The sequence below is a fragment of the Coregonus lavaretus genome, assembly GCF_964263955.1.
Source record: "Coregonus lavaretus genome assembly, chromosome: 27".
NCBI lineage: Eukaryota > Metazoa > Chordata > Actinopteri > Salmoniformes > Salmonidae > Coregonus > Coregonus lavaretus.
In genome coordinates this window covers 6,307,114-6,329,351 of record NC_140014.1, presented here as the reverse complement: position 1 = coordinate 6,329,351, position 22,238 = coordinate 6,307,114, and the positions used below count along the sequence as shown (strand labels likewise).

The 22,238-nt window shown below is 42.8% G+C and overlaps 1 protein-coding gene across 1 annotated transcript in view; it reads right to left on the bottom strand.

Annotated features, from left to right (window-relative positions):
* Positions 1–396: 396 nt before the first annotated feature.
* LOC311103122 (ena/VASP-like protein) overlaps positions 397–22,238 on the bottom strand; it is a gene marked incomplete at its 5' end in the record, with an annotated part of 44,240 nt that continues 22,398 nt past the window's right edge. The window contains 11 exons of the mRNA XM_084144662.1: positions 397–610; positions 947–1,004; positions 1,132–1,189; positions 8,786–8,846; positions 8,957–8,987; positions 14,536–14,563; positions 14,865–14,983; positions 15,255–15,526; positions 15,858–16,757; positions 17,370–17,446; positions 20,210–20,267. Of these exons, the coding sequence (XP_084000788.1) occupies positions 573–610; positions 947–1,004; positions 1,132–1,189; positions 8,786–8,846; positions 8,957–8,987; positions 14,536–14,563; positions 14,865–14,983; positions 15,255–15,526; positions 15,858–16,757; positions 17,370–17,446; positions 20,210–20,267 (1,700 nt within the window). The 3' untranslated portion in view covers positions 397–572. The remainder of the gene's footprint in view (positions 611–946; positions 1,005–1,131; positions 1,190–8,785; positions 8,847–8,956; positions 8,988–14,535; positions 14,564–14,864; positions 14,984–15,254; positions 15,527–15,857; positions 16,758–17,369; positions 17,447–20,209; positions 20,268–22,238) is intronic.

Below are 22,238 nucleotides of genomic sequence, written 5' to 3'. Positions count from 1 at the left end.
CAGGTGACTAAAGCACAGTATGTGCCATATGTGCTTGTCAAACACCCAAGGATTAAGTAAATCATATAAAATATAAAAGGCTGACGTAAATGGTGTGCAAGTTTCCTCCAGGACCCGCCAATGTAGAACAACAGTTTTGTCTGTCTCTATATATAATATTACGAATAATAATAGAATCACAGTTTTTTTAAATAATAAAACGGTAAAAATGTAGAAAACAAAAATATTTTCTTTTGTAAGACTTAGAACAGACAGAGCAGAGAACTGCAAACTGGACTGAGTCTGTAAATGCACGGAGAGGAAAAAACGGAAAACGGTGCAAGCGTCCGTCCATCCTTCCGTCCGTACATCCTTTGTTCATTTAACCATTACTTTCTCTCTCTCTCATTCTCCTTTTCATTCTCAGACTTTTTCTTTCATCCCTCTGTTCTGCACAGCAGACTCAATGTTGGCTCAACCTTTCTGCAGCGTCACAGCAATGTTTCATAGCGTCACAGAAACGTTGAGAGAACATTCCTTCCGAGCACATCTTCTTCTCCTTCATACTTCCAGCACGTCCCGCTGTCCAGATATTATGATGTATGGATTCGACCAATTTCTTGTCTAATGGCTGAAAGAGAGCACAAAATTGAGAAAATCACGTGTGTGTGTGTTGGGTAGAGGATGGGTAGTGGAGGACAGGATTATCACTTAACCTTCATCTATTTCAAAAGGAATGGGGTTTACTATGAAGAAGTAAATAGGTGAATTGTATGCCTAGCATCATCTTAGGACATAATTAATTAGGATACCTTTGTTCACTGTAACGGAAAAACTTAATTGGACTACAGAAAGTGTATAGAATATGAATATGAAGGACCTTAGTCGGTTTGCAGGTAAATTGCTCACTGATGCTGGCAGGCCGTTTCAATAACAACAAAATGCATAAACATTCTGTATCACCTACCATTAATGATCTCATCTTTCACCTTCTGCAATTCACGTACAACTTCCTCCAAGATTTCCTGTGGGGTAAAAAAAGTACCTTTTACATTTTCTGCTTCTTTCACAATACTTTTATTCCATTAACAATTGAAGAATGACATACTGATCCGTCCAATATGTATTACAGTTTTGAAATGAGATTCATACCTGCTTCATCCTGTCAAAGTCTATGTCTCCTTCACTAGTGCTGCCCACTGGTCGCACCCTGCAAAACAACAACAACCACAGGGATGATTTGAAATTATCGATAAATATTAATTTGTTAGAACTTTCATAGTAAATTATGCAGATTAATAAACATATACAGTACATTAAAGCAGACATTTTCTACAGCTAATGACAAGTGACAAGCAACATTCATCCTTGATTATTAGATGAAGGTACAGTATCTTATATTTATATAGCATGGTGGTGTTAGCAATGTAAGGCAGCCATCCATTCACTGTTTATTACTGCGATAAATACAAATAGGCTGTCATGTATATTATCATCACAAGCTTCCTCAATGCAATAAGCAAACACTCCCATGGTTCCTGTTTCCCACTGAAAATACTGAGAATATATTTCAGTGTCTAGGGTTTACCAAGAATGGTGCGACAAACAAAAAAACATCCAGTCAGCGGCAGTCCTGTGGGCGACAACAGCTTGTTGATGAGAGGTCGAAGGAGAAAGTCAAAAATCTTGAGAAAGTATTCACCCCCCTTGGCATTTTTCCTATTTTGTTGCCTTCCAACCTGGAATTAAAATTGATTTTTTGGGGGTTTGTAACATTTGATTTACACAACATGCCTACCACCTTGAAGATGCAAAATATTTTGGGGGGTGAAACAAACAAGAAATAAGACCAAAAAAAAGAAAACTTGAGCGTGCATAACTATTCACCCCCCCAAAGTCAAAACTTTGTAGAGCCACCTTTTGCAGCAATTACAGCTGCAAGTCTCTTGGGGTATGTCTCTATAAGCTTGGCACATCTAGCCACTGGGATATTTGCCCATTCTTCAAGGCAAAACTGCTCCAGCTCCTTCAAGTTGGATGGGTTCCGCTGGTGTACAGCAATCTTTAAGTCATACCACAGATTCTCAATTGGATTGAGGTTTGGGCTTTGACTAGGCCATTCCAAGACATTTAAATGTTTCTCCTTAAACCACTTGAGTGTTGCTTTAGCAATATGCTTAGGGTCATTGTCCTGCTGGAAGGTGAACCTCCATCCCAGTCTCAAATCTCTGGAAGACTGAAACAGGTTTCCCTCAAGAATTTCCCTGTATTTAGCGCCATCCATCATTACTTCAATTCTGACCAGTTCCCCAGTCCCTGCCGATGAAAAACATCCCCACAGAATGATGCTGCCACCACCATGCTTCACTGTGGGGATGGTATTCTCGGGGTGATGAGAGGTGTTGGGTTTGCGCCAGACATAGCGTTTTCCTTGATGGCCAGAAAGCTCAATTTTAGTCTCATCTGACAAGAGTACCTTCTTCCATATGTTTGGGGAGTCTCCCACATGCATTTTGGCAAACACCAAACATGTTTGCTTATTTCTTTCTTCAAGCAATGGCTTTTTTCTGGCCACTCTTCTGTAAAGCCCAGCTCTGTGGAGCATACAGCTTAAAGTGGTCCTATGGACAGATACTTCAATCTCCGCTGTGGAGATTTGCAGCTCCTTCAGGGTTATCTTTGGTCTCTTTGTTGCCTCTCTGATTAATGCCCTCCTTGCCCGGTCTGTGAGTTTTGGTGGGCGGCCCTCTCTTGGCAGGTTTGTTGTGGTGACATATTCTTTCCATTTTTTAATAATGGATTTAATGGTGCTCCGTGGGATGTTCAAAGTTTCAGATAATTCTTTATAACCCAACCCTGATCTGTACTTCTCCACAACTTTGTCTCTGACCTGTTTGGAGAGCTCCTTGGTCTTCATGCTGCCGCTTGCTTGGTGGTGCCCCTTGCTTAGTGGTGTTGCAGACTCTGGGGCCTTTCAGAACAGGTGTATATATACTGAGATCATGTGACACTTAGATTGCACACAGGTGGACTTCATTTAACTAATTATGTGACTTCTGAAGGTAATTGGTTGCACCAGATCTTATTTAGGGGCTTCATAGCAAAGGGGGTGAATACATATGCACGCACCATTTTCCGTTATTCATTTTTTAGAATTTTTTGAAGCAAGTAATTTTTTTCATTTCACTTCAACAATTTGTCCATTACATGAAATCCAAATAAAAATCCATTTAAATTACAGGTTGTAATGCAAAAAAATAGGAAAAACGCCAAGGGGGAAAACGCAAGGCACTGTAACAGGCAGGCCACAAACGGGCAAATAACGGCACAGTACAATAGTGGTGTGCAGAAAGGCATCTCGGAACACACAACTCGTCGGTTCTTGTGATGGTGGAGATATTGCAGCAGACGACCACACCAGGTTCCACTCCTATCAGCTAAAAACAAGATGAAGCTGCTCCAGTGGGGCATGCGATCACCAACACTTGACAATTGAGGAATGGAAAAACATTGCCTGGTATGACGAATCCTGGTTCCTGTTGCGTCATGCTGATGGCAGAGTCAGGATTTGGCGCAAGCAGCATGAGTCCATAGCCCCATCCTGCCTGGTGTCAATGGTACAGGTTGTGGCAGTGGTGTAATGGTGTGGGAATGTTTTCCTGGCACACGTTAGGTCCCTTGATACCAATTGAGCAACGTTTCCATGCTCCGAAGAGTTCAGGCTGTTCTGGATGCAAAGGGGGGTCTGACCCGGTACTAAAGTCCACTAAGTGCATATTTCCTCATCTAAGAGAACATAATGCTATGTAATATGAACCTCTCAATAAATCCCCTTATTTACCTAAAGTTATAGCCTGGGCCCAGATCTGTTTTGCTGTTTAGCCAACAACTGCCATAGGAGTTGGCTATACAGATATAACAGATCCAGACTAAACAGTTACCATGCCTCAGATGAGCAAATCCACACTGCTCAGTAAAATATATCTCACGTATAAATAATAATAATTATACATTTCATTTTGTATATAGTGCTTTTCATTACAGTGTAATCTAAAACTCTAACTAGGCAAAATAATAAATTAATAATATAACATATCAAGTAACATATACAGTGCCTAGTGAAAGTCTACACACCCATTGCAGTCTTCACATTTTGCTGCCTTAAAATTACATCTAAAAAGGGATTCAATTAGATTTTTTCCCCTACAGATCTACACAACCTACTCCACATTTTCAAAGTGAAAGAAAGTTCTAGAACATTTACCAAATTAATAAACAAATGAAACATATAAGATGTCTTGATTGCGTATGTCTTCACACTCCAGAGTTAATACTTGGTGGAATCGCCTCTGGCAGCCATTACAGCTGTGAATCATTTTCAATAAGATTCGGGCAAAATACACACAGTGTACAAAGTATTATGAACACCTGATCTTTCCATGACATACAGTACCCTGACCAGGTGAATCCAGGTGAAAGCTATGATCCCTTAAAGATGTAACTTGTTAAATCCACTTAAAATCAGTGTAGATGAAGGGGAGGAGACAGGTTCAAGAAGGATTTTAAGCCTTGAGACAATTAAGACATGGATTGTGTATGTGTGTATGTGAGAGGGGTATGGTAGTAGGTGCCAAGCGCACCGGTTTGTGTCAAGAACTGCAACGCTGCAGAGTTTTTCACGCTCAACAGTTTCCCATGTGTATCAAGAACGGTCCACCACCCAAAGGACATCCGGCCAACTGGACACAACTGTGGGAAGCATTGGAGTCAACATGGGCCAGCATCCCTGTGGAACGCTTTCGACACCTTATAGAGTGTCCATGCCCCAACAAATTGAGGCTTTTTTCTTTTGTCAGAATTGCTCAAGCTCAGTATATTTGGTTGGAAATCATTGATGGACAACAATATTTAAACCTTGCCTCTGATTGTCTAAGCAGATTTAAGTCAGAATTGAGACTGGACTATTCAAGAACACTCAACCCCTCTTGGAAAGCCATTCTGGTGTGTCTTTTGCATTACAATTTGTGTAAATTTTCCCGCGGAAAAATAAAACCCTATCCCAGGGTTTTCAGAAGACTGAGTTAGGTTTTCCTCTAACTTTTTTACCTGGGCTTTGCTCTTTTCATATTTATTTTGATCCTAAAAAACTCCCCAGTCCCTGTGGTGACAACATACCCATAACACTGCCACAACAATACTTGAAAATACAAAGGGATCAACAACATTGCATTCACTCCATATTACTGGCCTTTATGACAAATAAGCCTGTGTTAAAAAATCCACTCCAAATCATCCATTCTGTTTGCAACAAGGCTGTTAAGTAATACTGCAAGTCAACACGGCAAATAAGTTAACTTTTTGGCCTAAATGAAAAACTAAAGGTTTGGGTCAAATCCAATACAACACAGCACAGAGTGAAACCCTATGTGTTTTCAAGTATTGTGGTGGCAGCATCATGTTATGGGTATTCTTGTCATCGGCAGGGACTGGGGAGATTGTCAGGATGCCAAAGACACACCAGAATGGCTTTCCAAGAGGTGTTGAGTGTTCCTGAGTGGTCTAGTCTCAGTCCTAGCTTGAAAATCAGAGACAAGGTTTGAATATTGCTGTCCATAAATGATTCCCAACCAAATGTACTGAGCTTGAACAATTTTCACAAAAATAATATGCCTTAGGAAAGCATTCACACCCATTAACCTTTTCTACATATTGTTGTGTTACGGCCTCAATTTAAATTTAAATTGAGATTTGTGCAAACCTGGTGGCCAACTACAAGAAACTTCTGACCTCTGTGATTGCCAACAAGGGATTTGCCACAAATTACTAGGTCATGTTTTGCAGAGGGGTCAAATACTTATTTCCCACATTTTTTTGTTGTTATTCTGTCTCTCACTGTTCAAATAAACCTACCATTAAAATTATAGACTGATAATTTCTTTGTCAGTGGGCAAACGTACAAAATCAGCAGGGGATCAAATACTTTTTTCCCTCACTGTACCCCATAATGTCAAAGTGGAATTATGTTTGTAGAATTTTTTTCAAATTAATTAAAAATGAAATGCTGAAATGTCTTAAGTCAATAAGTATTCAAACCCTTTGTTATGGCAAGCCTAAATAATTTCAGTAGTAAAAATGTGCTTAAAGCTGTAATATGTAACTTTTTGGGCGACTCAAACAAATTCATATATAAATTGGAGTTATAGATCTGTCATTGTCATTGAAAGCAAGTCTAAGAAGAGTTACAGTGGGGAAAAAAAGTATTTAGTCAGCCACCAATTGTGCAAGTTCTCCCACTTAAAAAGATGAGAGAGGCCTGTAATTTTCATCATATGTACACGTCAACTATGACAGACATATTAAGAAGAAAAAATCCAGAAAATCATATTGTAGGATTTTTAATGAATTTATTTGCAAATTATGGTGGAAAATAAGTATTTGGTCACCTACAAACAAGCAAGATTTCTGGCTCTCACAGACCTGTAACTTCTTCTTTAAGAGGCTCCTCTGTCCTCCACTCGTTACCTGTATTAATGGCACCTGTTTGAACTTGTTATCAGTATAAAAGACACCTGTCCACAACCTCAAACAGTCACACTCCAAACTCCACTATGGCCAAGACCAAAGAGCTGTCAAAGGACACCAGAAATAAAATTGTAGACCTGCACCAGGCTGGGAAGACTGAATCTGCAATAGGTAAGCAGCTTGGTTTGAAGAAATCAACTGTGGGAGCAATTATTAGGAAATGGAAGACATACAAGACCACTGATAATCTCCCTCGATCTGGGGCTCCACGCAAGATCTCACCCCGTGGGGTCAAAATGATCACAAGAACGGTGAGCAAAAATCCCAGAACCACACGGGGGGACCTAGTGAATGATCTGCAGAGAGCTGGGACCAAAGTAACAAAGCCTACCATCAGTAACACACTACGCCGCCAGGGACTCAAATCCTGCAGTGCCAGACGTGTCCCCCTGCTTAAGCCAGTACATGTCCAGGCCCGTCTGAAGTTTGCTAGAGTGCATTTGGATGATCCAGAAGAGGATTGGGAGAATGTCATATGGTCAGATGAAACCAAAATATAACTTTTTGGTAAAAACTCATCTCGTCGTGTTTGGAGGACAAAGAATGCTGAGTTGCATCCAAAGAACACCATACTTACTTTGAAGCATGAGGGTGGAAACATCATGCTTTGGGGCTGTTTTTCTGCAAAGGGACCAGGACGACTGATCCGTGTAAAGGAAAGAATGAATGGGGCCATGTATCGTTAGATTGAGTGAAAACCTCCTTCCATCAGCAAGGGCATTGAAGATGAAACGTGGCTGGGTCTTTCAGCATGACAATGATCCCAAACACACCGCCCGGGCAATGAAGGAGTGGCTTCGTAAGAAGCATTTCAAGGTCCTGGAGTGGCCTAGCCAGTCTCCAGATCTCAACCCCATAGAAAATCTTTGGAGGGAGTTGAAAGTCCGTGTTGCCCAGCGACAGCCCCAAAACATCACTGCTCTAGAGGAGATCTGCATGGAGGAATGGGCCAAAATACCAGCAACAGTGTGTGAAAACCTTGTGAAGACTTACAGAAAATGTTTGACCTGTGTCATTGCCAACAAAGGGTATATAACAAAGTATTGAGAAACTTTTGTTATTGACCAAATACTTATTTTTCACCATAATTTGCAAATAAATTCATAAAAAAATCCTACAATGTGATTTTCTGGAATTCTTTTTCTCATTTTGTCTGTCATAGTTGACGTGTACCTATGATGAACATTACAGGCCTCTATCATCTTTTTAAGTGGGAGAACTTGCACAATTGGTGGCTGACTAAATACTTTTTTCCCCCCACTGTAGATTGTAACAGTTAGTTTGTTTTGGTGAGCATTCAGAGCATTTTAGCTATGTTTTCCTGGATATCCTTTAGCTGTTTGTTATTTGCATCTCCAAGTTGTTATTTTTCTTTTCCTCTAAGGGAAGCCATGGCTTGTTGGGTTTGAGTCTCAGCGTTGCTTTACCCACAGATTGGTTCGCTGTTGTATATAACTGACCGCTCACGCTCTCCCGGTTGCTTGGGGATATATTGATTATTGACTTTAGAGGCTTAATTTAAACTATATTGTCTGGCTTCTTCATATAATCACAGTTCTGACAGTACAAAACAGAGCTACTCACTCCCCATGTGGCCTTTCGGTACACGCATGCACCTCTCAAAAGGATTCTAACATGTATTGACTTAGAGGTGTAAATACTTATGTAAATGAGATATTCCTCTATTTAATTTTCTATAAATTAGCAGAAATTACTAACAACATGTTTTTACTTAGTTATTATGGGGTATTGTGTGTAGATGGGTGAGATTTATTTATTTTTAATCCATTTTGAATTCAGGCTGTAACAACAAAACGTGGAATAAGTCAAGGGGTATGAATACTTTCTGAAAGCACTGTTTGTTATGCAATGTTGGAATAATCTTATTCCAAATTATTCACAGCTGTAATGTCTGACAAAGGTTATTCCACTAAGTATTAGCTCTGGATTGTAAAGACATCTGCAATCAAGACATATTCGTTATTTTGTAGTTTTTTATCAATTTTGTATAACTTTCTTTCACTTTGAAAATGTGAAGTAGGTTGTGTAGAGCTGTAGGAAAAAATTCTAATTGAATCCCTTTTTAGTTAACATTTTAAGGCAACAAAATGTGAAGACTGTGCAAGGACTTTAGACTTTCAGTAGGCACTGTATCCCTTCTCATTGTGCCATTTGATATTTTAAAAGGTTTGGGAGCCCCTATCAAACAGATGATGATACTAACCTTGATACCAGTGAAGACTTGTCTACAGAGTTTGCTCGGTCCCATGGATTCTTCCCAGCACCTAGAAGGAGAGAGCGTCACAATTAGAAGAGACTCACTTTAAAAAGCAACATCGCTCTATACAGCCAATAAAAAATATTTTAAAACATGTGGAGGCAAGAGTGTTTTTACCTGTGGAGTTCTGCCCTGGCTTGGGATCCTCCTACAATGGAAAATGGATGATCAGTATGTGTGGATTATCAGTGTTTGTTTGTGTGTGTGTATGTATGTGTCTATGTGTGTGTGTGTGTGTGTGTGTGTGTGTGTGTGTGTGTGTGTGTGTGTGTGTGTATGTATGTATGTATGTATGTATGTATGTATGTATGTGTGTGTATACAGTGAGGGAAAAAAGTATTTGATCCCCTGCTGATTTTGTACGTTTGCCCACTGACAAAGACATGATCAGTCTATAATTTTAATGGTAGGTTTATTTGAACAGTGAGAGACAGAATAACAAAAAAACAATCCTCCAAAGCATAATGTTTCCACCTCCATGTTTGACAGTGGGGATGGTGTTCTTGGGGTCATAGGCAGCATTCCTCCTACTCCAAACACGGCGAGTTGAGTTAATGCCAAAGAGCTCGATTTTGGTTTCATCTGACCACAACACTTTCACCCAGTTCTCCTCTGAATCATTCAGATGTTCATTGGCAAACTTCAGACGGGCCTGTATATGTGCTTTCTTGAGCAGGGGGACCTTGCGGGCGCTGCAGGATTTCAGTCCTTCACAGTGTAGTGTGTTACCAATTGTTTTCTTGGTGACTATGGTCCCAGCTGCCTTGAGATCATTGACAAGATCCTCCCGTGTAGTTCTGGGCTGATTCCTCACCGTTCTCATGATCATTGCAACTCCACGAGGTGAGATCTTGCATGGAGCCGCAGGCCGAGGGAGATTGACAGTTATTTTGTGTTTCTTCCATTTGCGAATAATCGCACCAACTGTTGTCACCTTCTCACCAAGCTGCATGGAGATGGTCTTGTAGCCCATTCCAGCCTTGTGTAGGTCTACAATCTTGTCCCTGACATCCTTGGAGAGATCTTTGGTCTTGGCCATGGTGGAGAGTTTGGAATCTGATTGATTGATTGCTTCTGAGGACAGGTGTCTTTTATACAGGTAACAAACTGAGATTAGGAGCACTCCCTTTAAGACTGTGCTCCTAATCTCAGCACGTTACCTGTATAAAAGACACCTGGGAGCCAGAAATCTTTCTGATTGAGAGGGGGTCAAATACTTATTTCCCTCATTAAAATGCAAATCAATTTATAACATTTTTGACATGCGTTTTTCTGGATTTTTTTGTTGTTATTCTGTCTCTCACTGTTCAAATAAACCTACCATTAAAATTATAGACTGATCATTTCTTTGTCAGTGGGCAAATGTACAAAATCAGCAGGGGATCAAACACTTTTTTCCCCTCACTGTGTGTGTATATATATATATATATATATATATATATATATATATATATATATATATATATATATATATATATATATATATATATATATATATATATATATATATATATATATATATATATATATATATATACCAGTCAAAAGTTTGGACACACCTACTAATTCAAGGGTTTATCTTTATTTTTACTATTTTCTACATTGTAGAATAATAGTGAAGACTTCAACACTATGAAATAACACATATGGAATCATGTAGTAACCAAAAAAGTGTAAAACAAATCAAAATATATTTTTTATTTGAGGTTCTTCAAAGTAGCCACCTTGATGACAGCTTTGCACACTCTTGGCATTCTCTCAACCAGCTTCACCTGAAATGCTTTTCCAACAGTCTTGAAGGAGTTCCCACATATGCTGAGCACTTGTTGGCTGCTTTTCCTTCACTCTGCAGTCCAACTCATCCCAAAACATCTCAATTGGGTTGCGGTCGGGTGATTGTGGAGGCCAGGTCATCTGATACAGCACTCCATCACTCTCTTTCTTGGTAAAATAGCCCTTACACAGCCTGGAGGTGTGTTTTGGGTCACTGTCCTGTTGAAAAACAAATGATAGTCCCACTAAGCCTAAACCAGATGGGATGGCATAGCATATCGCTGCAGAATGCTGTGGTAGCCATGCTGGTTAAGTGTGCCTTGAATTCTAAATAAATCACTGACAGTGTCATCAGCAAAGCACCCCCACACCATCACACCTCCTCCGCCATGCTTCACGGTGGGAACCACACATGTGGAGATCATCCATTCACCTATTATGCATTTCACAGAGACACGGCAGTTGGAACCAAAAATCAAAATATGGAATGATCAGACCAATTCCATATGTGTTATTTCATAGTTTTGATGTCTTCACTATTATTCTACAATGTAAAAAATTGTAAAAATAAAGAAAAACCCTTGAATGAGTAGGTGTGTCCAAACATTTGACTGGTAGTGTGTGTGTGTGTGTGTATATATATATACATACACACACACACACTGAGTGTACAAAACATTAGGAACACCTGCTCTTTTTATGACAAAGTGATCATGCGAATCAAATCAAATTGTATTTGTCACATGCGCCGAATACAACAGGTGTAGACCTTACAGTGAAATGCTTACTTACAAGCCCTTAACCAACAAGCAGTTTTAAGAAAGAATACCAAAATAAATCACACAAAAAATACAATATAAAATAATACAAAATAAAAGTAACAAATAATTAAAGAGAAGCAAGTTATATACAGGGGGTACCGATACCGAGTCAATGTGCGGGGGCACCGGTTAGTCGAGGTAATATGTACATGTAGGTAGAGTTATTAAAGTGACTATGCATAGATAATAAACAGAGAGTAGCAGCAGCGTAAAAGAGGGGTGGGGGGGTGGGGGGCAATGCAAATAGTCTGGGTAGCCATTTGATTAGATGTTCAGGAGTCTTATGGATTGGGGGTAGAAGCTGTTTAGAAGCCTCTTGGACCTAGACTTGGTGCTCCGGTACTGCCTGCCGTGCGGTAGCAGAGAGAACAGTCTATGACTAGGGTGGCTGGAGTATTTTTGACAATTTTTAGGGCCTTCCTCTGACACCGCCTGGTATAGAGGTCCTGGATGGCAGGAAGCTTGGCCCCAGTGATGTACTGGGCCATACGCACTACCCCTCTGTAGTGCCTTGCGGTCGGAGGCCGAGCAGTTGCCATACCAGGCAGTGATGCAACCAGTCAGGATGCTCTCGATGGTGCAGCTGTAGAACCTTTTGAGGATCTGAGGACCCATGCCAAATCTTTTCAGTCTCCACATGGGGAACAGGTTTTGTCGTGCCATCTTCACGACTGTCTTGGTGTGCTTGGACCATGTTAGTTTGTTGGTGATGTGGACACCAAGGAACTTGAAGCTCTCAACCTACTCCACTACAGCCCCGTCGATGAGAATGGGGGCATGCTCGGTCCTCTGCTTTTTCCTGTAGTCCACAATCATCTCCTTTGTCTTGATCACGTTGAGGGAGAGGTTGTTGTCCTGGCACCACACGGCCAGGTCTCTGACCTCCTCCCTATAGGCTGTCTCGTCGTTGTCGGTGATCAGGCCTACCACTGTTGTGTCATCGGCAAACTTAATAATGGTGTTGGAGTCATGCCTGGCCATGCAGTCATGAGTGAACAGGGTGTACAAGAGGGGACTGAGCACGCACCCCTGAGGGGCCCCCGTGTTGAGGATCAGTGTGGCGGATGTGTTGTTACCTACCCTTACCACCTGGGGGCGGCCCGTCAGGAAGTCCAGGATCCAGTTGCAGAGGGAGGTGTTTAGTCCTAGGGTCCTTAGCTTAGTGATGAGCATTGAGGGCACTATAGTGTTGAACGCTGAGCTGTAGTCAATGAATAGCATTCTTACATAGGTGTTCCTTTTGTCCAGGTGTGAAAGGGCAGTGTGGAGCTTAATAGAGATTGCATCATCTGTGGATCTGTTGGGGCGATATGCAAATTATAGTGGGTCTAGGGTTTCTGGGATAATGGTGTTGATGTGAGCCATGACCAGCCTTTCAAAGCACTTCATGGCTACAGACGTGAGTGCTACGGGTCTGTAGTCATTTAGGCAGGTTACCTTAGTGTTCTTGGGCACAAGGACTATGGTGGTTTGCTTGAAACATGTTGGTATTACAGACAAAGACAGGGAGAGGTTGAAAATGTCAGTGAAGACACTTGCCAGTTGGTCAGCGCATGCTCGGAGTACACGTCCTGGTAATCCGTAGGGCCCTGCGGCCTTGTGAATGTTGACCTGTTTAAAGGTCTTACTCACATTGGCTACGGAGAGCGTGATCACACAGTCATCCGGAACAGCTGATGGTCTCATGCATGTTTCAGTGTAACTTGTCTCAAAGCGAGCATAGAAGTAATTTAGCTCGTCTGGTAGGCTCGTGTCACTGGGCAGCTCGCGGCTGTGCTTCCCTTTGTAGTCTGTAATAGTTTGCAAGCCCTGCCACATCCGACGAGCATCGGAGCCGGTGTAGTACGATTCGATCTTAGTCCTGTATTGACACTTTGCCTGTTTGATGGTTCGCCTGAGTGCATAGCGAGATTTCTTATAAGCTTCCGGGTTAGAGTCCCGCTCCTTGAAAGCGGCAGCTCTACCCTTTAGCTCAGTGCGGATGTTGCCTGTAATCCATGGCTTCTGGTTGGGTTATGTACGTACAGTCACTGTGGGGACGACGTCATCGATGCACTTATTGATGAAGCCAGTGACTGACGTGGTGTAGTCCTCAATGCCATCGGAAGAATCCCGGAACATATTCCAGTCTATGCAGCAAAACAGTCCTGTAGCTTAGCATCTGCTTCATCTGACCACTTTTTTATTGACCGAGTCACTGTTGCTTCCTGCTTTAGTTTTTGCTTGTAAGCAGGAATCAGGAGGATATAATTATGGTCAGATTTTCCAAATGGAGGGTGAGGGAGAGCTTTGTACACGTCTCTGTGTGTGGAGTAAAGGTGGTCTAGAGTTTTTTTCCCTCTGGTTGCACATTTAACATGCTGGTAGAAATGAGGTAAAACCGATGTAAGTTTCCCTGCATTAAAGTCCCTGGCCACTAGGAGCGCTGCCTCTGGATGAGCGTTTTCCTGTTTGCTTATGGCCGTATACAGTTCATTGAGTGCGGTCTTAGTGCCAGCATCGGTTCCTGGTGAAAGCTATGATCCCTTATTGATGTCACCTGTTAAATCCACTTCAATCAGTGTAGATGAAGGGGAGGAGACAGGTTAAAGAAGGATTTTTAAGCCTTGAGACAATTGAGACATGGATTGTGTATGTGTGCCATTCAGAAGGTGAATGGGCAAGACAAAATATTTAAGTGCCTTTGAGCGGGGTATGGTAGTAGGTGCCAGGCGCACCGGTTTGAGTGTGTCAAGAACTGCAACGCTGCTAGGTTTTTCACACCCAATATTTTCCCATGTGTGTCAAGATTGGTCCACCACCTAAAGGACATCCAGCCAACATGACACAACTGTGGGAGGCATTGGAGTCAACATGGGCCAGCATCCCTGTGGAATGCTTTCGACACCTTGTAGAGTCCATGCCCCAACGAATTGGGGTTGTTCTGAGGGCAAAAGGGGACGCAACTCAATATTAGGAAGGTGTTCATAATGTTTTGTACACTCAGTGTATGAGTAAGTGTGTGTACAATTCTCTTTTGATTGCTTGAATGAAATTATTGTTGCTGGATAGACCCACCCTGTTGAACTAATACTTTATATTTTAAAAGATAAACTGCATTACCTCTTCAGGTCTCTCTGAGGCTTTCCGTCTGCAGGAAAAGCAAATTCAGGCATTAAGATAATGAAAAAGACAACTCCAGTCATGTTGCAAATCAGAAGTGTTAGTTCACAGGCTAGCAGCCTATTTACTTACAATCACATCAAGGAAAACCTTTTTTGTGACAATCAATATCTATGAACTCCAGAATGTTAATGATACAAATTTGAGAATACAATGTACATTGATGATCTTGTGATGTGCTATAGTTAGGATAGGGATTTTCAATTACATTTATTTCAATTCGATTAAATTAGTTTAATCTTTTTTTCACACAGTTGTTTTCCTCTCACCTGCGCGCTAGAAGGGCGTTCATTTCCTGCATCAGCCCCTCCCCTCCACCACCACTACCTCCACTCGAGCGGTTGACATCGTTCTTGGCTCCACCTGTTCCTGGTGGACTGTTCTCATCCTGAGGACACACAACATTGTCCACCATATGAGTTCCATCTTATAGAAGCCAACCAACAGATAATGTGTATATGGTTTGAATGTCCAAGCAATTTTCACATAGATATGAATGGTCTTGTTCAGTGGGGCACACCGTAGCAAAACATTTCCAAATGTATTGCAAAGAAAGAAAAATATTAAGTTTCTTATTGGACATGTTTAGGTAGTACCTCCTTGTTTCAAAAAGTTTTCTTCCTACTGACCATGATACAAGTCTGAGCTGAGATACTAACCCTTGCAACTTTACGGAGTTTGGCTCCAGCGAGGGCGGCCGCCAGTCCTGAGAGTGGCTGCGCCAGCTCATTCCCTGCCCCCCCTACCGGTGGCCCCCCAGGCTCTCCACCAACCGGCAGTGGAGGGGGCATGGGCGGTGGCACCGTGGCAGGAGGCGGGGGGCCCGGTGGAGGGGGGGGGGCCATGGGTGCCATAGGGGCAGGGGGGGCCATAGGCATAGGTGGGGCCACCGGTGGGGCCACAGCCAGCATGGCGGGAAGAGAAACCGGACCTGGGAGAGAAACAGAATAGGTTCACATCAGGTGACATCAGATTCCTCATTGGCTAACACTGCTGGCGAGTACTGATTGGAACTGATTAGATGAACAGTCTTAGATAAGAGGAATTTAAAGTTAATCAAAAATGCAAAAGTACAGTAACAGATGGCAGAATTTTCTATGGGGACTGTTATTGTATTCATAATAGGTATATACTTCCATCCACATAAGCCAGATGCATGTTGTGTGAGGTGTGTGGAGTGGAGTGGACATACATACAGGACACACACAGGACACACACCTGTTGTCCAAGTGCCTTGCTCATTGAGCTCTGCTTGTACTTACTGCAGCTGGCCGTGGCAGCCTGAGCGACAGGAGAGGGCGTCTGCTTGGGCGAGCCCCCCTCTGATGGGGCTGTGGTGTATGAGGGGGGAGAGAATTGGGGAGCTGGTGGTGGTGGGGGCGCGGCCTGGTACATCTGCTGCTGGGGGTGAAAGGAGGAGGGGTACTGGGGCTGGTGGGCGGAGACAGGGACGGGGCCCTGCGCAGACTGACCAATCAGAGGGGGCAAGGAAGTAGCCTCGCCATAACCTAGATGCTGCTGTTGCTGCTGAGCAAGGTTATAATAGTCCTCTGATTGGCCGTTGGCGTGGGGGAGATGGGGCGGGATGTGGGGTTGGCCGGGCTGGTCCAGGGGGTGGGTCTTAACGCGGCTGTGGAGAGGCGGCAGAGGGTGGGCCACGGGGACGACATGCTGGGGCTGAGGCACAGGGGGCATGTGCACAGGCATCATGCCCACCACGGGGGGCGTGGAGGGCATGGGGCTGTACATGTGGGCGTGGGAGGCTGACCAGGTGCCGTGTTTGGGGGGCAGCACAGGGTCCTGCAGGGGGTGACCCTGGTGGAGAGACTGGGTGTGGTGGAGGGCCCGAGCAGTGGGGGGAGAGAGGGGGATCTGGCGCACCTGCCGGGTCGGGGCCATGGGCACCCCTGGCTGCACGGGTGAGAAGGCCGAGGCCAGGGAGGTGGAGAGCTGGGAGAGCTGGGCGGAGTTGTCACCAGCCCGTCCGCCCAGCACCTCTCTCTCCTGGGAGGAGGAGGAGGAGGAGGAGGAAGGGGAGGAGTTGGAGGCCACTCGACCGTAGGAAGGCGGCAGTGTGGCGGCCCGGTAGTGTCTATACTCAGGAGGGGTGTTTGAGGGGTGAGAGGGAGGGGAGGACACCTTATATTGGAGGGTGGAAACGACTACAACACACAGATGGAGGAGGGTGGGGTAGAAAACAAAGGATAAAAAAAAGAGAGAATAATGAGAAACCAAGCAAAGATGATGAAATATAAAAAGAAACTGATAAGAAAAAGAAGCAGAATGCAAACTCTCAGGAAAGCAGCAAGTCGCATTGTCACGCAGCTGCCGACAACACGCTGGCACAATGAGTGTAGCTCCTGTTTGTGCATGGATAAGCATGAGTAAATAAAAAGAGGAGGGAGGGTTCAACACAAACACAGATGTGTCCGAGGTAGCTCTCTATCCATGGTCATATTCATTAGGGTAAACTGTAGCACAACGTTTTGCAACGGAAAACGATAATGAGAGTATCTTATTGGACATATTCAGGTAGTCCCTCCCTGTTTTCTCATCATTGGTGCCTAATGAATACGACCCATATGTGCTGCTACACTGGGCTGTGTTTGGTTACCATGATTGCCATGCTATTCCTATGGAGAGAATAGCATCCTAAGATGTTATCTGACATGGGCGAAACGTATTGTGGCTTGTGTGTTGTATGTTGACAGACCCGGCCTTGTCTAACATGGTAGTGTTTGTCCACAGTAAGTATGTTTGTCGGCAGGCCTTACCTGAGCCAGACGTCCGTCGTTCCCTCTCTTTGTGGGCCACTCCCTGCATCTGCATCTGATGCTGCTCCATCATTTGCCTGCAGATACACAGAGGACACAGACAAGTTTTAGCCGCTCCTTATTTCCAGCCAATCTGGGCCCACTAATACATTGTTGCTTGACAACCTGCACCTCTAAATTTCTACTGCTTGCTCACTGTCACCACTTATCGAAAATGGCTCTAAAATATGAACCCTGGTATGAATATGAACACTGCCATCATTGTTTTTCATTTAACTTCAAGCTGCTTGACTGTATGTGAGTTAGGGTTGAATGGCAGGAACCCGGATACCGAGATTTACCGACCAAAACTTTTCCCGGGATAAATAACTGCGAGCAACCGGTAAATTATAATAAATTATTTATATGAACAGCATGGCGTGAAATGTAAATGTGAAATGACATGCAATGTCTAAATCTGGCTTCTCTACGGCCTCTGCATGATGAATCAACTTTCAGGGTAGAGACAGACCATCTTCGTACGGAGCGCAGTTCACAATGCATGCAGACCTATCATCTCATTATGGTAACTTTTTTTCTTGTGACAGGCATAGCCTACGCTACAGTAATATAAAGACCGAATGCGCGTCTAATTTACCCATCTCCCATCTGGCTATTCTTTTTTCATTGCAGCTGCTGAGTTTCAAAATAGCCTATCGTTGCACACGCGAGCGCTCTCTCGTAGTCTTTCTCTCTTTCCATCAACTCCATTCAAATTGCATCCAAAATAGATCATCCTGTTCCAGATTGATACACTATATATACACAAAAGTATGTGGACACCTCTTTTATACGACAGAAAAACATAAAAGCCCATAGGTAAATAAATATAACTAGCTCCGGTAGGCTATTTGACTGTGAGCTGTATTACTGTACTGTATTATACTGTATTATATGAAATTACGCACATTGTTCAAACCATGATAAAGCAGAAGAGATCATGTGATTCTGGTGTAGCAAATGCGGCCTACAAAGTTACAAGTATAGGCTAGGGAATTTGATTTTAATTTTGAAATATAATAGGGCCTATTTGTATAATTAGTAGGCTGACTCAATATATACATTTCATAATATTTCCCCTAATGTTATTAGCCTACCTCCTCTTTCTCTCTCTATTGTTGCTTCATTCCTTCCTCGCTTTCAACAGTTAAATGAAATACGACATTTTGTTGTCCTTACCTTTATCATTCTAGTATAGGACTAGAATTAAGATGCAGAAGGCTTTCACTTCTCTTTACGACGATTGAATGGTTATGGGTCTGAATAAATAACTGCAATAGCCTACCGCTATTGCGAGTTCGCTCTTCTTTCAAACTGCCGGTGAGTTCTATTGGCTGCTGTATTTAACATTCAGCAAACAAGAGCTTGCATCCCTCTTCGAATAGTCTATTGGTATAAGATTTTTTTTTTGCATAATGTCCAGCAAGCTATTCTAGTCTAGCTTTTCTTGCATAGGACTCCAAGAGTTAAGATGCATTTTTTAAGGAGAGGCCAGCAGAGCACAGGTGCGTGCATATTCCACAAGAGACAAGTATGTTAAAAGCTTATTATGCATAACCCACCCATTAGCTAAATATAAGACTAATACTGCATTGAATGTATTACCTGAAAGAGGTAGGCTAGGACATTTACATATAGGGCTATATACACTACATGACCAAAAGTATGTGGACACTTGCTCGTCGAACATCTCATTCCAAAATCATGGGCAATAATATGGAGTTGGTCCCCCCCTTTCCTCCACTCTTCTGGGAGGGCTTTCCACTAGATGTTGGAACATTGCTGCGGGGTACTTGCTTCCATTCAGCCACAAGCGTTAATGAGGTCGGGCACTGATGTTGGGCGATTAGGCCTGGCTCGCAGTCGGCGTTCCAATTCATCCCAGGGGTCAGGGCTCTGTGCAGGCCAGTCAAGTTCTTCCACACCGATTGCGACAAATCATTTCTGTATGGACCTCGCTTTGTACACGGGGGCATTGTCATGCTGAAACAGGAAAGGGTTTTCCCCAAACTGTTGCCACAAAGTTGGAATCACAGAATCATCTAGAATGTCATTGTATGATGTAGCATTAAAATGTCCCTTCACTGGAACTAAGGGGCCTAGCCCGAACCATGAAAAACAGCCCCTGACCATTATTCCTCCTCCACCAAACTTTACAGTTGGCACTATGCATTCGAGCAGGAAGCGTTCTTCTGGCATCCGCCAAAACCAGATTTGTCCGTCGGACTGCCAAATGTTTATATAGTGTATGTATTGGATAATGGGCTTTTTATTTTTCATTTGGGCTTTTTTGGGCTTGTGCTCATTAAATGTTGTTAATGTAGGGCTCGGCTCATAAAATGTATTTAATATATGGCTCATCAGGCTCAGGTAGCATCAGGTTTGAATGTTCATGCTGATCAAAGCTCTTATCAAATCCAGACATATTTATATGCTTTTGAATGACACTTCCGGTTTTGGCGAAAAATACAGGGTTACCTGGGAGAAAAGTGATTTATTCTCGGGATGGAACATTTGTAAAATACAGGTAACCATAATGTGAGTTTAGTACCACTTTCCACTACTAGAGTGGACTAAGAACACAACACGAGCCACTGGATATGTGGTAGGCCTGATGTGTTTTTTATCTTTAAAACAAACTACCTTCAGACAAATGAAATGAGGAACACTTTCAGTGATGGATACTAGCACGTTTTCAAACCAGTTTCTTTATCAATGTCTTTGTTTTGTGAGTTCTACTGTGCACAACGCTTTATTTGTCATCACTATTTGGTGTTTTTATGAAGGTCAGACGTTCTTACCTCCTCTGTGCGTCGGGGTCTTCTGAGGAGGGCCCATTTTGCCGTTGGACAGCAGGGCCTGAGGTGGGGAACAGAAACAGGTTTTTAGCTTTTAGAAAAAGACAACCTGTATGAAAGGACATATATTCGTGTGTATCGTTGGTGTTTGTGAATAGTTTTTTCACATGCCACACCCTCCCCTGCAGTAATAGAGATAGTCATATTTAGCATTGAATGTAGGCCTGAGGTTACATACAGTATAACAATAACCAACAGATACATGATGATGTAAGGGTCTGGTTGGCCTCTAGCGATAGTCACTGCAAATGTTATGTTTTATGCACCCCTCACCACACTACTGTATTTCCTGTTACCTATTAAACATTGCTTTATTGGTTTATTTGGATCCCCATTAGCTTTTGCCGAAGCAGCAGCTATTCTTCCTGGGGTCCACACCAAAACATAAAACATGACAAGTAACAAAACGCTGATAGACAAGAACAGTCACACAAATTTAAAATACAACGATATACAAACAATACAACTGAAGAATAATGTGTCTGTAGATTGTGTGTGTTAGAGTGTGACTCCGGCAGCAGTGTCTATTTGCCTGTGGGTCTGTCCGAGCACATACTGTCCTGTATTTGTACAGTAGGCGCTGATATGGTGAGATGTGTCAATTTAGTTTAACAAGAAGTCGTGACGACCACACTATTGCTCACTTCCATCTATGGCGCGGCCTTCACTTTGGCAGCTACAATAGGCGTCAAATCAAAGCGTTCTAGTTGAATGTAGCAAACATAATGACAATACGACCTAACAGCCAAAATAACCTCCACAAATGCAGACAGGGCTTTGACAGACAGCCAGTTCATTGCATAAATTACATGCTGGGTCAAATGGCATGTGTCATCTCACAAGCGAAGCGTGTCCCTCCCCCTGTCCCCCCTCTTGCCGCTACTGTGTGTCCTCACGCTCTCCTCTCCTCTAAATCCTCCTGAGAAAGACACTGGATTAGCCACGGCATGTCTTGGCTGTTGACTTTAGGAGATTAGCATTACCATGGTGTTCAATACATTAGCACTAGACATTATTAGTCTGTCTTGCTTGTTTACATTGGAAGTGGTGTCTTGTTGTCTGTCATCTTATTTTGACATTAGTATTTTACAAACATATGCCTGGTTTGGAACCAGCCCAGGCATAAATAGTTGTCCTAATGGCGATACTGAGACTTTCTGAGACAGTCTTTATAAGTACACGGAGTTAATGTCTGGAGTGGGGTGGATGTGGGGTAACCTAGTCCCAGATTTGTTTGTGCTGTCTTGTCAACTCCTATGTGGTAATTGGCATGACAATGACCATAGGAGTTGGCTATCCAGTACAAGCAGATCTGGGACCAGGCTATGCGGGGTGGGAATAGTCAGTTGTGAAACTGTTGAGAAACACACCTGAAGAGACAGACTGTGTTTTTCCCCATAGCATGATTGATGTAAACCACAGGCATTTCTACAGGAAACCTCAACAAAACAGGTCCAGCCGCACCATGGACCAGAATAGACCTGACATGCCCTCCCCTCCTTCCCATACACATCTGTGTACAACTCCTACAGTGTATTCTGCATGCAACACAACAAATGCATGAATCCCAACCTTCCTTAAATCGCCAATCCTGAACCAGATTCAAGGGCAAACACGATTGGATTGGATTGAATGTAATATTCTTAATTTTCATTGGAAAAACGTCTAACTTCACCAGTCTTTGTCGAAAAATATTCAACACCAGGATCAACAATGAAGGACATAGATGGACAATGGCCCGGTACAAAACAGTTAGAACTGCAGACAAAACTGTCATTATGACATCATGGTGAGGTATACTAGACATTTTTAGACATCTTTTTAGTGACCAGATAACAACAAAAATAGGACATCTTTACTTGAAGTCTTTATGACGTGCCTTGACGTCACTGGGGTACTGTATACCCACTGGGGTATGGCATAGTGTGAACTAAGAGGTTACTGAGTCATACCCTACTGCCCCAACTAACTG